This window comes from Lepidothrix coronata, unplaced genomic scaffold, assembly GCF_001604755.1.
Source record: "Lepidothrix coronata isolate B3197 unplaced genomic scaffold, Lepidothrix_coronata-1.0 Scaffold10, whole genome shotgun sequence".
Classification (NCBI taxonomy): domain Eukaryota; kingdom Metazoa; phylum Chordata; class Aves; order Passeriformes; family Pipridae; genus Lepidothrix; species Lepidothrix coronata.
Window position 1 is genome coordinate 1,601,624 of NW_016690190.1, and position 15,265 is coordinate 1,616,888.

Sequence of the window (15,265 nt, forward strand, 5' to 3'; positions counted from 1 at the left end):
GCCCTACCAGCTGTGAGAAAGATGTGACCCTGGTCTTTTTGAGAGTCTATTTCTCTGGAGGTAAAGTCATGACAGAAGCAAGTTCCAACAGGGGTACTTAGCCTGGAGGCAGCGCTTATCTCTTGTATGGCTAAGGTAGAAAAAGTTCACATCCTGAGGGCAAGAAAAGCTCATAAGTAGGCAATGAACTCTGACCCTGGCTGAGGTCTCTCTATCACTTCCACAATTGTGTCAGTGCAGAGGTGACAACACTTCAGTTGGGCTAGGGTTTGGGGGAAGAGCACAGTTTTTCACTGGAGATATGGACCATGCAGACAGGGTTCCAGTGAGGTAAGAGAGAGTGGGGTGAAAGGACAATCTCAGGTACATTGTGCAGAGCAGTCTGGACTGGGAGATGTAAATGGAGCTCAGGCTAATTGCCTCTCCACAAAGAAGCCCATCTCCAGGGTTGAACAGCTTGCAGACACCTTCAATCAGAGCAGGAGGACCGCTCTTTGAAGCTACCCAGGGGAGGAGGGTTATCCTGTGCTCTTGCGCACATCCTACACAGGCGGTTTCCCTTGATGTGTCTGGCATGGCCAACATAAATGTCCCTACACCTAACACAGTAGCAACCAGCGTGCCTCACTGCTGTCTGGCAGCTCTGATCTCACCACCCACATAGACACGGCATCTCCAGTCCCACCAATTCCCCAGGCTAATTCTCTGGGAGAAGCATTCACACCCTCAGGCAGTTTCCACTTAACATCTGGCAATTACAATCCACTCACCTATCTCCCAATGAAGACTGACTTGGTGGGCATTTCAGGCCTGAAAGAAGAGGCCATCAAGGAGAAGGAGATGTGTGGCATAGAGTCATTGAACAGCCAAGGCAGCGGGGACTCAAACAGGGAGGATGACAGAGCCACTCTCATCCTGACCCTCACTCTCTGCAATGTGAGGAAGATTGAGCTCTCTAAGGCAGCCAAAGTCTTTGAGGTACAGACATCATCATTCCCTTCCTTCACTGAGCCCTCTCTTCTGCTTCTATTGCTTTCACGTCTCCCACTCTGCATCTCTCCCTCTCTCACCCTTCTGCTTCCTGCCTGACTTATGCCTTGTCCTGCCTTCCCCCTTTTCTCATTGTCCTGGTTTTGCTACAGCTGCTGAGAGAAGTTTTCTGGTCTCATGGGTGAAGAGGGAGAGTGCTCTGGAGGGAGGGAGTATCTGGGCACAGTCCTTTAGAAGAATCAACATTTTATGTAAGGGTGGTTTAGAGGACATACCAATCTATTATTTCTTTCTAGCAGTTGTGGTGGCCAGCAGAGGGGTGCGCTATGGGGATGTTAGAAGCCAGTGAATTTTCTCTGCATATTTGGCAGGAGATACAAAGAATACAAAAGCTGTAAACCACATAGGCATTATGTAGTCTGGGCAGCTGAAGTACCCCTACCAGGTGCTCACTCTCATTTGGGAAACTGAATAACTCAAAAGAAAAGTATTGTATTTGTTACTTATTTTTAATAGTTCACCATTATTTAATGATTATGGTGTTATTATACATCAATAGATCTGCTTTCATGCTGTGAGGGTTTTAAGAGTTACCCAGCCACTCCTTTGTTATTTCAGCACAGATAAAATTCTACAGCCAACAGTATCTCATCTTTCATCTCCATCTGTCTCTACCCAACTCCACAGTGTCTAATTTTTAGCCCTGCCTGTATTTTAGCTCTTTCTAAACCAGATATTATTGGACTTCTTTGCTTAACGTGCGCTTCTTGTTAATACCTCTCTTAGTCACCTTTTAAAGACATCATAGAAACGTATGTAGACTTACCTGGATTTGGAGAAGCTTCATCATATGAACATTTGTCTCTTGCAGATGTTTGAAACTCAGATCTATCATTTTGAAACCCGGCGAGCCAAAAAGCCCAAGAAGTCTGCTGATGATCTTGACATTTTCATTGAATGTGAAGTTCACAGTGCTGATGTTAGTATCCTTATCACCTCCTTAAAGAGAGTAGCAGAGGATGTGAAAACTAGCAGAGAAGACAAAGGTAAGAAATATATGCATCTGTTAGTGTCATTCTTTTGGATGAAGTTGTTTAGATTTAGCTTCCTCTTCATAATAGTAATTTAATTTGTCTGGTAAGCAGGTGAGTGCGCATTCATTTTTTGTCACTGCATGACTATTTTCCATTCCCATTGGTGAAGAATTAGAGGTACTTCATCCTAGCCAGTACTTCATCTCACCTCACAACTGAGGTGAGAAAAGTGTTCCAGTGAAAAGGGAGATGAGAAGGAGAGAGCAGCCAATCAAAAAGCTGAAGAGAAACGAGAAACTCCTCAATGATAGGAAGACTGTGTACTGAGAACCGAGAGATATCGTGCAGAGAGATTGCAGAGATCGTGTGAGAGAGATTGTGTGCAGAGAACTGATTGTTTCAAGACAGACACATACACTTGATGGGGTTGCAATGACATAGCAAAGGGTCTGAATGTTTCATTTGCTTGTAGTGTATTGCATTGGTTTTGATAAAATAGTTTATGCTTCTTTATGGTGTCCTGGCTACTGCTGTCTGTGTCCAGTAGGACTGTCTGGAGGCACATTGTTTCTTCACTGGAAAGACCTAAATGCAACAAACTGTGAGAGGCTTGTAGAATGCAAAAGGGAAAGGGCCAACAGAAAGTCTGGCCAGGTACCAGAAGGTACCGGTCAGGTTGGGAGAATCAAGGAATGAGTTTCTTGAAGAGAACAGCCCTGCTGCCATATCTGTAGTAACAGAGCATCAGGCATTTTCCCAGGCACATGAAAAGCTTGGAGGTTTGGAGGTTGTGCAGCTTCACAGGTTACACTTCAGGAACAGTATTTCATCTGGCAGAGTGCTGGAGTAACAAGTGGTTACTCCGCTGCCTGTGGTCTATTGAGCCACTATCCCTACCAGTCATCAGGGTGTTAAGTGAGTTTGCCAGAGGCAGACGGGCATTTTTCCTGTTTACAGGCAGGCAGAGGATGGGTAAGTACAACAAGCTGATAATAGACCTTTAATACAATTCTGAGGATGACAGAGGTGTCCCTGGCAGATGAGAAGGCTGAGGGTTCAGCTCACAAGTGGAGTTTTCTGAATACAGAATTAGTATGGGTTTTCCCGTCCTTGACAAGGCCAGACAGATATTCCCGGAGTGCTTTTGACTAATACAGTCTTGTTTGGGCATCTTTGGGTGTTTGAAATTCAACTTCAGGCTAGTGGTAAGATGTAGCCCATGGCAAGCTGTACTCATGGGACTGGAGGCTATCAAAAGGACATCATTATAATCAGGGAAACTAGAGAGCCAAAGAGGGTTGCAGAGACGGAGAAGCATTTCTTTAGGATTTCCTTGTTACTTGAAACATTTAAGGTATGCCAGGACTAGGAACTACAGTCAAAAGAAGGAAATGTTACAAAAGGGTGTGTTCATGTTTAGTTCCATAGGGAATAGGCAAGATGTGTATGGGATGTGAGATGGAGGAGATATGATCAGGTGCCAGTTTTGAGGAGATATGACTATAGATGACAGGATTATAATCTTACATGCAGAGCCATTGATACAGCCAGAGACAAAAGCTCAGAAAAAAACCTCTGGGTAGACATAAGACATCTGTCAGACTAATATTTCTGACTTCTTATCACAAAATCGGCCATAATGCATGGAAGAGCTGTAATTTCCCAAACGTCAGTGTGTATTTGTAGCCTTGTACCTTTCCGAATTGGTTGTGCCTGGGTATAATATAATATGGCAAAAGTTAAATTCACTATTAAGTATAGAGATGTCTGGTCTTTTGTGAAGTATGAGGTTAAGATAACCCCAAATAGACCTTTCTCAGCTGTAACAGAAGAAGTTTGATTACAGTCTCAGTCTGACCTCAGAAAGTGATATTAACCTTGTCTTTTTTCAATACTTCGTTGGTTGTAAATGCTGGCACTTATGTTAAAATGATCAAACTTTATTTTTATTTTAGTCACTGGAAAAGGTCCCTACTTCCTGGGAAAGAAGCTCTTTGGAAATTCAGCTAAAGCTAGAATAATGTTGCTAAAAAAAAAAAAAAACAGCCAAAAGGAAAAAAACTTGAAGTCAGGATACTTTTTGGTCTGTTTTATTTCTAGGAATTTTAGAAATTTCATGTTTTCCCTTTAAAATATTGTTTCATTTTCAAAGGTATGAAAATTTAAGACTACTTTTTAGACAAGATCAAAATATAGAAATAAATTTGTTGTTCTCTGTCAAACAAAACATCACATTTGCTCTAAAAAAACCATTTTTGTCTTTAAAAATTGCATTTACTAAGTAAAACTGAGAGAATATCTGCTACTTAATTTTAGATAATTTTTCATCCAGTCTGCTGCTTTGGTCTGCAAACAAAGTCAACTAGTGACATGTATGACGACTATGGTGACATGTAAATATGAATATTCTTAGATATATTCTTAGATATCGCTGAAAAGAAAATTTGTAATCTTCAGCACAACTTTTATTTTCTGTGTCTTTTAAAAATTATTTGATCCTATCTCATTTAACTCTCCCTGCTTTTTCTCCAGTACTCTGGTTCCCCAGAAAAATCCAAGATCTGGACAAGTGTCACTATCTGATCACCAAGTATGATCCCAGTTTGGACCATGGTCATCCTGTAAGTTTAACATTACTGTCATTTCACTTTTAAAAGAGAAGTTCTCTGTAGGGAGATTTTTGTAAGGAAAATTTCAGGAGTAAAGAAATAACCATGAAAGAACAGAAAAAATAAAGGGCCAGATGAAGGCTGATCTTCAGCGAATTTAGAGACTGTATGAGACCCTACACGAATGGACCATAAAAAAGGTTTTACTGACAAGCTTTATGTGTGTATTCTTTGCCTCATCATAAGCACAGACTCTAAGAGAAGGAAGAGGAAAAATGCACTGTAGAGTCCTGCTCTAGTGATAATAATAGTAAGGCAAAATACTGGGAACAAACTAACAAACAAACAAACATTTGTTTCTCATCAAAGTTTTCAAGCTTTAGTACAGATGAGATATGAGTTAGATGTAGACACAAAACAGGCTCCAAAAGGCCATTTGCAGATTGACAAGGTAGGTCCAGAAGTGTTGTGTTCTGTCAAGCATCACATAGAAGTGATGCATGACAAAGAAAAAAAGCACACATTTTGCACTGAAAAAAGGGGAAAAATTTAGATGGGTGTCAACAGAATCTACAAGACAGATTTTGTCATTCCCTTCTCTATATGTCTGAATTCTATTTAGGTCCTATTGTTAACATACACAGTGTTATGTTGTGAATTATGTACAGTAATGTGTATCACGAAAAAAAAACCTTTTCAAGTCTACAAGTGTCTCTTCTATTTTTGAGAATCACTTATTACACTATAATTCTCTAGGAGAGATTCATAACCTCCTTAACCAGGACATCTTTCATTCTTCCTCATATCTTTCTGAAACAGTCTAAGTATTTGTAATTTTCCTGAGCTAGCTCTGAGGCTGTTTCTCATTAGATAAATGAACACATATTGAGAATTCTTTGAACTGGACTAAGTTGCCCTCTTACTTTGCCAAAGAGAAGGTATGAGCACTGAAGAAGATGAGAGAAAGCAGCAGTGGTGCAGAGTTAACAAAATATTGACTGGGGATAAATCTGAACTGCAGAATGCAGTGCAATTTAGAAATCCTTAAGTTGAAACAAGTTACCTCAGGCACTGAACACCACTTGTCTGTGGAAGGAGAGAACACAATGTGGGCTGATTTACTGTGCTTCTGAGCAAGGCTCAAAAATGGACAGGTTGGAGGAAAGTATCAAATAAGCTGAGGTAAAGCTAGCTCAGCAAAGATTTTGCATATACATTTACTATCAAATACACATTTTGGGCTGTCTATATCCAACGGGTTCATCATTTCTTTTCTTACTTTCTCTTTAATGGTCAAAAAATCAAACTGATGTCACTGTGACACCAATTCCTGGGGCACCCTGATAGTGGCTGCAGTGGTCTCCCAAAGAGGCTCCTGCTGCTCAGAGCATGGGTACAGAGCCCTTGGAACAGCAGGGGCAAAGCTGATATGTCACAGCATTTACGTGAGTCTGTCCCAGTGGCTTTTCATGTGTTTTGAACGGACTTGTTACGGTGGCATCTGAATGAACACATTATCCCTAACACATGACAAAATAAACGTACTCTCAGGATCCAGCTCTTTCCTCAGATTCACGCACACAATACTCATTAACTGCAGTGTTACTGGTATTATTGGTGCACTGAAAATTATGTGAATAAACCTAAGGGACATATTTGGCTTGTAGTATGAAAAGTGATTCCAGTAAATTCTGAATATTTTAGGATAATAAATATTTGCACAGTGATGCTGAACAACACTGTTTTATGAGTTATACTAGTATACAGTTCCAGATTTCAGATTTAATTCCTATTATGAATGATGTAAAATTAAAAGGAACATGATTCCACAGCTCTATTCATATTCAATAACTGGCAAAGATTGCTTGAAATTTAACTTCTAGTAAACACGGAAGGGGCAGAAAGAAAACTCTGGTATTTGATGGGTAAACTTCCCCTTTAAACAGATACCACTGAATCCCTCTTTATCATAACATAGTAATAAATGGGCAAGGGGAAATTGAGTGCTCAGCCTGTACTTCCTACAGACCCAGTGGTGGTTTTAATGATTTCTGGCCAGTGAGGACCTGTTCTTTGCCCAAAGCACAGGGTATCGTGCAGGGGCAGTGTACCTTCTCTGGCAAGTTGGATAGGCTTGGTGCCATCGTGTCCATCACAGCCAGATATTGCAACCTTCGTGCTTAGCGAAGGAAAGAAGTGATTCAGATTCAGCTCTTCCCCAGTGTAAGCAATAGCCCTCTTTCTATCCCATTTTAATGTGATTTGCATCTAAATTTGATGGTAAGTGTGTGATGGTAAGTGTGTGATTCTGCAACGAAGTGTTTATATACTCCAAAATCTTCCCACCCACCCATGTTACTTTCCTTTCTAGTCACAGCCCGCAAATTTTCAAAATGTCACAGATATAACTGATTGCAGACTTTGGCTTACCCTGTTCATAAGGCTCAAGACTCATTGCCTCAGAAAACAACCTATTTGAGGCCTAGTTTTTCTGAGTGCCTCTGTTAGCAGATTTATTTATGACCACAAATCTCTCTTAATGTAAAACTTTTTTCAAATTATTTTCTAACTCAGGGGTATGCTGACCTGGAATATAAGAAACGGAGGGCATTCTTTGCTGATCTTGCCTTAAACTACAGAGTGTAAGTACAAGGCTGCTGAAGGGAGAGTTCAGTGTATGCTTTCAGACTTCATGTGGAAGAAATATCAGAGATATAATCTTTTGTCAGTGTATCAATGGGGCCACTTTTTAGAGAACAGAATTCAGCCACGAAAGTTTTCACTCCATGTGAAATAGACTTTTGTCACAACACAGCAAATGTATCTTAAATAAAAATCTTAAGATTGCATTCATATCTCCTTCAGTGCTGCATTTTGTCTTAGCAGAGGTGATTTCAATATGACTCTTTAATTTCAATTTTGCAGGTCCTTTCAGGACTAGGTTCTGAGCTGAGGCTAATCTTTTTCAAGGAAATACAAGGAAAATTTTTAGGAACATATTTTTGACAATGAAAAGCAATTTACTACTTTTGTTATTTGCTTTACTAAATGCCTCTGTCTATGCACATTAGCTACTGAAAACCCTAGAAACCTCTCAGTTCTCAAGTAGGTGATTGAAAATGTTTCCGCCTTTATGTCCAAACAAATCTTCACCAGAATTACACTGCTGTCTGACAGAGTAAATCAAATGTACATGTAGAACTGGTTGTGGATTATCAGTCTCATGGTGTCCAAGAACTGCTGAAATCTCCCAAGTCTTGTGTACATTTGAGTACAGTTTTCTCTCCTCTATCAAATATCACACCCAACACATCTCAGAACAGCACAAAAACAGACACTGAACAGACTCAGAGCTACTGAAGAAGCAACAGTGAGGAAGAGGAGGGAAGACCACCTCTCAGAGAAGTCAGTGATAACCACACAGTGTATGCCTGGGCAGCTCTCCGCTAATGAGTTTATGAATGCTTCTCTGTGATGGTACTGGCTGATGACATCCTCCAGGGATGGACCCTCCAGGCACACACTGCATTTTGGCATGTAGATTACCTTCAGCAGAGGTAAGAGAAAGCCTCTTATTCCTTCTGTAAAGCAGAACACAGCTCCCTTCCTTACCATATCCTCCTGTTTCTTCCCCACATTGTAACAGAGGAGAGAATGCACACATTAGAGCCTACCAAGACAAATAAGTTGTTACTTATTTACTATTTTGCTGTTTCTATCTTCATTACAACAAATATCCACATATCAATTATACCTGGAAACTGACCTTTGTTAGACACGTCTTATTTCTTCTCTTCATTACAGGGGAGACCCTTTGCCTCTCATCGAGTACACGGCGCAGGAGACGGCAACTTGGTGAGTTTGGTGCTTAGGGTCCAACTCCTGGACCATTCCACTGCAGTCCCAGGAAAGACATGCAATGTGAGACAGTTATAACGTCTTAAGACTGTATTTATCCATCTCAAATTTTACTCCTTTGTCAAAAATCATCTTCTGGTCATTTGTTTTGCAGAAAGCCCTTCTCGGGGTTGGTCTTAATTATTTACTTTCTAGAGCAAAATGCATTTTCCTTGCCTTCTCCCAGCCTGCTGATCCCATCAAGATATCAGAACCCAGAAAACACCTGGAGTCTATAGCATAACTTCTAACTGACCTGGAATCTACCATAGCTGTGATGCTTACAGAAATATCACCTTTCTAAGCCTGTTACCAGGAAAAAATGCCCACTAGCTGTATGAAATGATGGCAAGTTTTTTACAAGGGTGCAGCATTTCTTTACTGGGGCTTTGTTTCTCCTGAAGATTCACCACTCAAAAAAAAAAAAAGACCCCAAATATCTGCCAAAGAACTAAACAAAATTAAGCCAATTCAAAGTATATTTGTAAATATTATGTGAAGTATGTGGCAGATTTGAAAGAAAACAGAGTCCTTATTTCACATCCCTCTGTTTCCTCTTTCTCCCACTAACTAACAAATCTCAGTAAGCAGTAATAGTTACACATTTGTATGATACTACAAAGCATAAATATGTCCAAAATCTCAATTAAAAGCAGAGTCCTGGGATTGTGCAAGGTGCCACATGTGCACATAATAAGAGAGAGTCTTTGTTCAGAAAAGTTTACAATTTAAATGGAAAGACAGCCTAAAGATGGGGAAAGAAAGAATGAAGACCCCATTTTATAAATGTGCAACTGAAAACACTAGACCTTAAGTGATTTGCCCAAAATTATGTACAAAGTTTATTTCAATGCCAGAAATTAAATCCATAGACTAGATGTCTCTTGCCAGAACCTCAACTACGCTTTCATTCCATCTTTTTCAATGCTTACTTTATTTTAAATAAAATCTACTGTGCCATAGAAATCCACAACCGCATATAAACCTTGCATCCAATTCATCCAGGAGGTCACATTTTTATTACGCTCAAATAGCTTTTTATAGCATCCTTCAATAGTCAAAGATTGATGGTCGGTGTCATGTTCATGATTGCTACCACCAGCCAACAACCTTGGCATGAAGTGGTGTGTGTGAATGTCATTTTTAAGAAAATTTAATTTTGTGTTCTTTCCTGTTTTGGTCTTTTTTTGCCAACCTTCGTCATTCTAGCTCTTCTCCACCTAGAATTAGACCCATTGTGGTAACTAAATAGACCTTCAAAGGAGTATCTGCCCATTTCCCCATACAGCCAGCCTCAGCAACCCAGGTTGTCTTGTTATGTAAAACTGTTTCCAAAATTAGAGTTCCCAGTTGTTCTCATGGCCCCCTGAGGCTGTGCCCTGAGGTCAGGCTGCATTACAGCACAACTTAATTGAGCACTATGCAATTGAACAGGAAATTTATACCACAGACTAAATTCCCTTGGTGTCACTCTTCAGAGTTGTTGGATGCCTTCAGTTTGTAGCAACATGGTTATAAAAATGAAAACTAATCCAGTGAAGAAATACGACTTTCAGAAAACAGAGGGTACAGATGATCTGAGTTTTTGTTTTCAAAGCAACTTCTTGGAAGGTCCTGAAACTAAGTAGTCACAGAAGACATCTTATGGGTAACAGCTGTATAAGAAAAATGGAGAATTCAGGATAAAACTATGGGGATGCACCTGTCACATCTTCATAATAAAGCTGAACAGTGCCACTTTTTTCCTAAAAGAGCAATGAAATTTATGTTAAATAGGTTATTGCCATCAAAGTCGTTCCAGTGGCTGGCTTCATGCTTCATTATAAGGCTCCTTTCTAGAGTACTTCATAGACTGTGCTTTCAGCAGTTCTTCTTTCCATCTCTGAACTGAAGTACCATCAAGTAGCAGCTTAATGGTCCTTTGAGTGAGAGCACCTCCTTACAGTAGGCATTACAACTATTTGAGACACTACATTAGGGCAAGCTAAGTAATCATCTGGAAATATCTGCTACTCTCTTGACTTTGGAACATACTTAGAGGATTGCCTTAGAGGTACTTAGACAGGAGGAACACTTAGCTTTGGATAATTCATCACTAATCTCTGAGACTGCCTACATTTCTGTGGAAGTCAATGTTTGGACACACAGTAGAATGACACTTTGATAAAGGGGACCATATGTGCAGAAGCGTAAACAAGTCTGCTCTCTCTAGACTCTAATCTGGGTATGAACTGTGTACTGGTTCAAATCCCATGCAATCCCACTGAAGCCGGTAGTATTCTGTGAGGAAATAAGCCAGGGCAACACTTGAACTTTAGTCTTCATTTTTTCCTAATTCTTCCATGGAAATGACCCGGTCTCCTGTGGTTTTTGCAATAGTGACAGCAGCCACTGTTCCCCTCTGTTCTTTTAAATTAAGGGGGTTTTCCTCCCCCCCTTACTTCTGGTTCATTACTCCCACACCATGTAAGACATTCATACAAATTAAGAGAACCATTACCAGGGACTGGCTATCACCTCCATAGCAACAATAGCATCACAAAAAAACCCCCAACAATACAAAAACAACAAAAGGTCATTTCCCGTAGCCAGCATTTCCAAGAATGATCTCAGTTTTCATAAAACAATGTTTATAAAGTTGCTAACACCCTAGGGCCATGTGTGAACAAAAATAACTATTTCTATAAGGTTCTTTGCCATCCTATTACTACTTGTTTATTTTGCAAGATCTAAATATATTCCAAACCACAGCTCTAAATCCAAGCACCATCAAGTTTGGGAGAAACTTAAAGCCTGTGCCCAAATCTAGTTACATATATTTTTCTTCGTCTGGTCTTTTTTTGTATAATGGGCTAAATGCTTCAAGAAACTTGCATATCTTTGAAATACATAGCCTGTGCCAGGCATTTTGAACTGCAAAAGTATGAATCTCTTTGCCTGTCCAGATACTACTCTTCAGTATCAGAAGATGTGCTTTTTAAGGAGGAGGTTTGCAAGCGACAAATATAGGCTAGGCCTACGCATGGAGAAAGAGGGACCAGCATTTCAAGTTGTACCCCAAGGCAGAGAGGGAGGGAATATGTGATTCATTCCATTCCTAAACTGAACAACAACAAAGTATCACAGGCTCAGCTCTCTCCCTGGGATTTCCCTGGTACCTCTAACACCCTGAGCAAGAAGCAAGAAACACTTCTGTCTTGGAATTAGAGTTCTGTTACATTAGAGGGTGCAGGAAGACATAAAAAGGATTTTCTGAACAGAATCCACCTTCTGAAGGAAAAGTGAAACAACTCCTTCTGGTTTGCTACATCCGTCCACTCATCAGCTTCCAAGCACCAGGTGTCCCAAGTGCAGAGGTTTTGCACCTCTCTAGATCTGTAGACAGGACAGATAACACTGCTTTATTAAGGTGGGTCATGCTATGCAGTTTTTGCTTTTCAGGAGAGAAGTCTACAGGAAGCTGAGAAGCCTTTACCCTACTCACTCCTGTACACAGTACCTGGATGCTTTCCAGCAGCTGGAGAGGTACTGTGGCTACCAGGAAGATAACATACCTCAACTCCAGGATGTCTCCAGATTTTTAAAAGGTTAGTCATTATAAACCATAGTTTATTCTAGGATTTCCTGCATATATCTGTGCACCACATACAGACTCAAACCATCTCCTAGGACACAAGCTGGTGTGCAGAGCTGATTAGTTATAACATTCCCTCATGCAAGATGAGCTGTAGCACAGGACATTCGTATCAGGTGTATCTGGGGACCAGGTGGTAAATAAGTTTGTGCGTGGCTGCAGTTGGTGTGGCACTAATCAGTTGATCCCAGTGCTAGCAGCGGTACAGTCACAGCTGCACACTGCTCAGCATGACTTCCACACACAGGGTTTTTTTATGCATTTGGCTGTGTTTTATGCTTCTAAAAGCCATGCTGCTAGTAAGAGCCAAACACAAGTACAGGTACATACCTCTCGAGTATATTTTTTTCCGATGTATGAGACGGGATGGCAATGTATGCTAGAGAAAATTATTTCCAGGTGGTCCTGCTGGCCAATCATCAGCTGCCTTGAAACAGCTCTGCTTCTTTCTGTCTCCACAGCACCATTTGCCACTGACCTCTGTGGTACCTACCAGGTGGCTGACAGAAGAGCACAAACGCTGTGGTGGTGGTCTGTAAAGGCATAAAGAAGTGACTTTAGATCAAAGGACACACAAGATTGCTAGGCTGACCTATCTGCTGTTAGCTGGGGTCTGACTAGCAAAGAGCAGAAGAGGAAGGGAGCCTGCATTACTTTTGTGAGGCTATAGGCTGCATAGATTCCCAAGGCTGGATGCTTTGTGTGAATCACTTGATTATCAAGAATGACTAAAGAAAGGTCACCTTTAAAACCTCCTTATTCCTTCTTAGTGAAAAGAAGATGTGCTAGAGATAAGACAGCTAATCACTATGATGAAATAAATAATAAAAAATATAGCTTAACTTTAAATAAATTATGTTTAAACATACTATTCAGGAGATCAAGTGACCTGCTACATATAACAGTAAGGGATGCTAGTAAGCTTGAATAAGCTTTCTGTTGCTGAAGAGTTTTCTAAAATGTTGCCATTTTTAGAGAAGATTAAGCTGCTCAATGACAAGGTTTTAATTGTACCTCTAGTGGAAGGGAGGGGAGGGTTGCCATATGAAAAGCATCTCCCATGAACACCATCGCACCCAGCTGTAGGAATTTTTCTGTGTATACATTATGTATTTTCTAATATGTCTTCCCTTCTATTCAGATATCCATCTTACTCCTCTCCTATAGTAACTGGGCTGATTAATATTTTTTCTCATGAAGTAGTTGATCTCATCTCTTTTCATTTACACAATAGGTGACAGCAGGGAGCTCCAGAAATCATGTGATCCTAACTTGATTACCACAAATATTCATATTCTTTAAGTGAAATAGATGATTTCAAAATGGGAGAATTTAGGGTAATGTAAGACTACCCTGTCATAATACTATTTGTATTGTTCGTGTTGGCTGACAGGATTTGATTGCCTGGAGTCTGCTCACTTCTTTCATAGGTTCTGGTTCTAAATTTTCTCTGAGTCAAACAAGTTGGCATCTGGAAAAAAAAAAAAAGCAGCAATTCTCAAAAATCTGCCAATAATGGTTGGGAAGATGTTCACAGGTGACTAGTGTAAGCTAATCATCTGAACTATTCTGATTGGGAACAAGAATTAGGCATTTCAGAGACATTTTATTCCATGCTGGAACGGATGTCTAAGGAAAAAGGAAAGGATGGCTCTTGGGGCCACTGGTCCTACCCTCCTTAAACTGTAGATAAAACTTGGATTAGTTTAGCCTACAAGTTATGCATGAATAGAACAAAATTTTTTCAAAAGAGTTGTGTTAACAGCTAGACACAATTAAGAGTGAGGAAACTATTTTAGTCCCATTATGGGGGCTTTGAACTGATATCTTACCTAGCTTTCTTCTAATAAGGTCATATCACTATGTAGAATAGTTTCTAGATTAGTATGAATACTGACATTACCACTGGGTGAGGCATATGATTTATAAGGAGTTATAAGTAGTGATTTATTACTAATTGGTTGGCTTTTACTACCAGTGTTAGCAAGACCAGAATTTTTGCTCCTTCACAAGTCATAAATCAACTGTGTGCTTAGGCTCTTTCCTGTGTTACTGTTGTGCAGTGCTCAACCAACCATAGCTTAACCAAACTATAGGCTGTGATGTGTCTCCTTGGCATACAGTGCACGTATTTCAATTATAACCTATGTGGAGATGCGTAGTGCAGTTCCTCCTGTCACTGGTGAGCTCTGAACTGTCCCATTCTCCCATTTAGGACATAAATCCCAGCATGAATCTTTAGCATATGTGATGATAAGATGTAAATAGAATAGAATAGAATAGAATAGAATAGAATAGAATAGAATAGAATAGAATAGAATAGAATAGAATATTTCAGTGGGAAGGGATCTACAGTGATCATTTGGCCCAACTGCCAAGCCAATTCAGGGCTGACCAAAAGTTAAAGCACGTCATTAAGGTCGTTGACCTTAATAAAACACTGACAGGCTTGGGCCATTAACCGCTTTTCTAGGGGGCCTATTCCAGTGTTTGACCACTCTGCAAGTGAAGAAACATTTCCATTCTGAACCTCCTCTGGAACAGCTTTGAAAATAATAAACTACAGGAATAGAGAGAAAGAGAGAGAGAGTGGGAGAGAGTGAGGGATATAGCAGAGAGAAAGTGATCATGTTACAACCAGCCCACAAAGCCAGATAAACTTTCATCTTCTCTTTTACTCAGCAATATCTGTGAACCTAAGAAAGCAATTGCTTTTGTCTTCAATACAAGATCTCTCTAGTGTTACCTGGCTGTTAGTGACATTGGTTTGAACAGAAATGAACTATACATCATAAATATTTCATAATTAGTTAAAGGGGATTTAAATGGTTAACCATGGCAAGTGGTTTGCCATTTAACACGCAAGTGTTTTTCTAAAGGGTTAAGTAGATGAACCTAGGCACATCTTTCTTTCTAGGAAAGATGTTTGGATTTAGGCAGTCATTGTCCTCCACAGCTGGAAGACATTACAGTCAGTGAATTCAAGCAAGCTCATACTACAATGCACAGGCTGCGTGTATACACTAGTTTTTAGGCCAAGAATTAAGCCTTGCAGATCACTTTAGGTCAACCACTCAAGACCTTCTTTTCAAGTCATTTTG

The 15,265-nt window shown here is 40.1% G+C and overlaps 1 protein-coding gene across 1 annotated transcript in view; it reads left to right on the top strand.

The window, feature by feature from the left end:
- The first annotated feature begins 780 nt into the window (after positions 1–780).
- LOC108492349 (tyrosine 3-monooxygenase-like) overlaps positions 781–15,265 on the top strand; it is a 39,795-nt gene continuing 25,310 nt past the window's right edge. Inside the window, exons 1-6 of the mRNA XM_017804598.1 lie at positions 781–978; positions 1,862–2,036; positions 4,557–4,645; positions 7,208–7,275; positions 8,438–8,488; positions 11,972–12,117. Of these exons, the coding sequence (XP_017660087.1) occupies positions 781–978; positions 1,862–2,036; positions 4,557–4,645; positions 7,208–7,275; positions 8,438–8,488; positions 11,972–12,117 (727 nt within the window). The remainder of the gene's footprint in view (positions 979–1,861; positions 2,037–4,556; positions 4,646–7,207; positions 7,276–8,437; positions 8,489–11,971; positions 12,118–15,265) is intronic.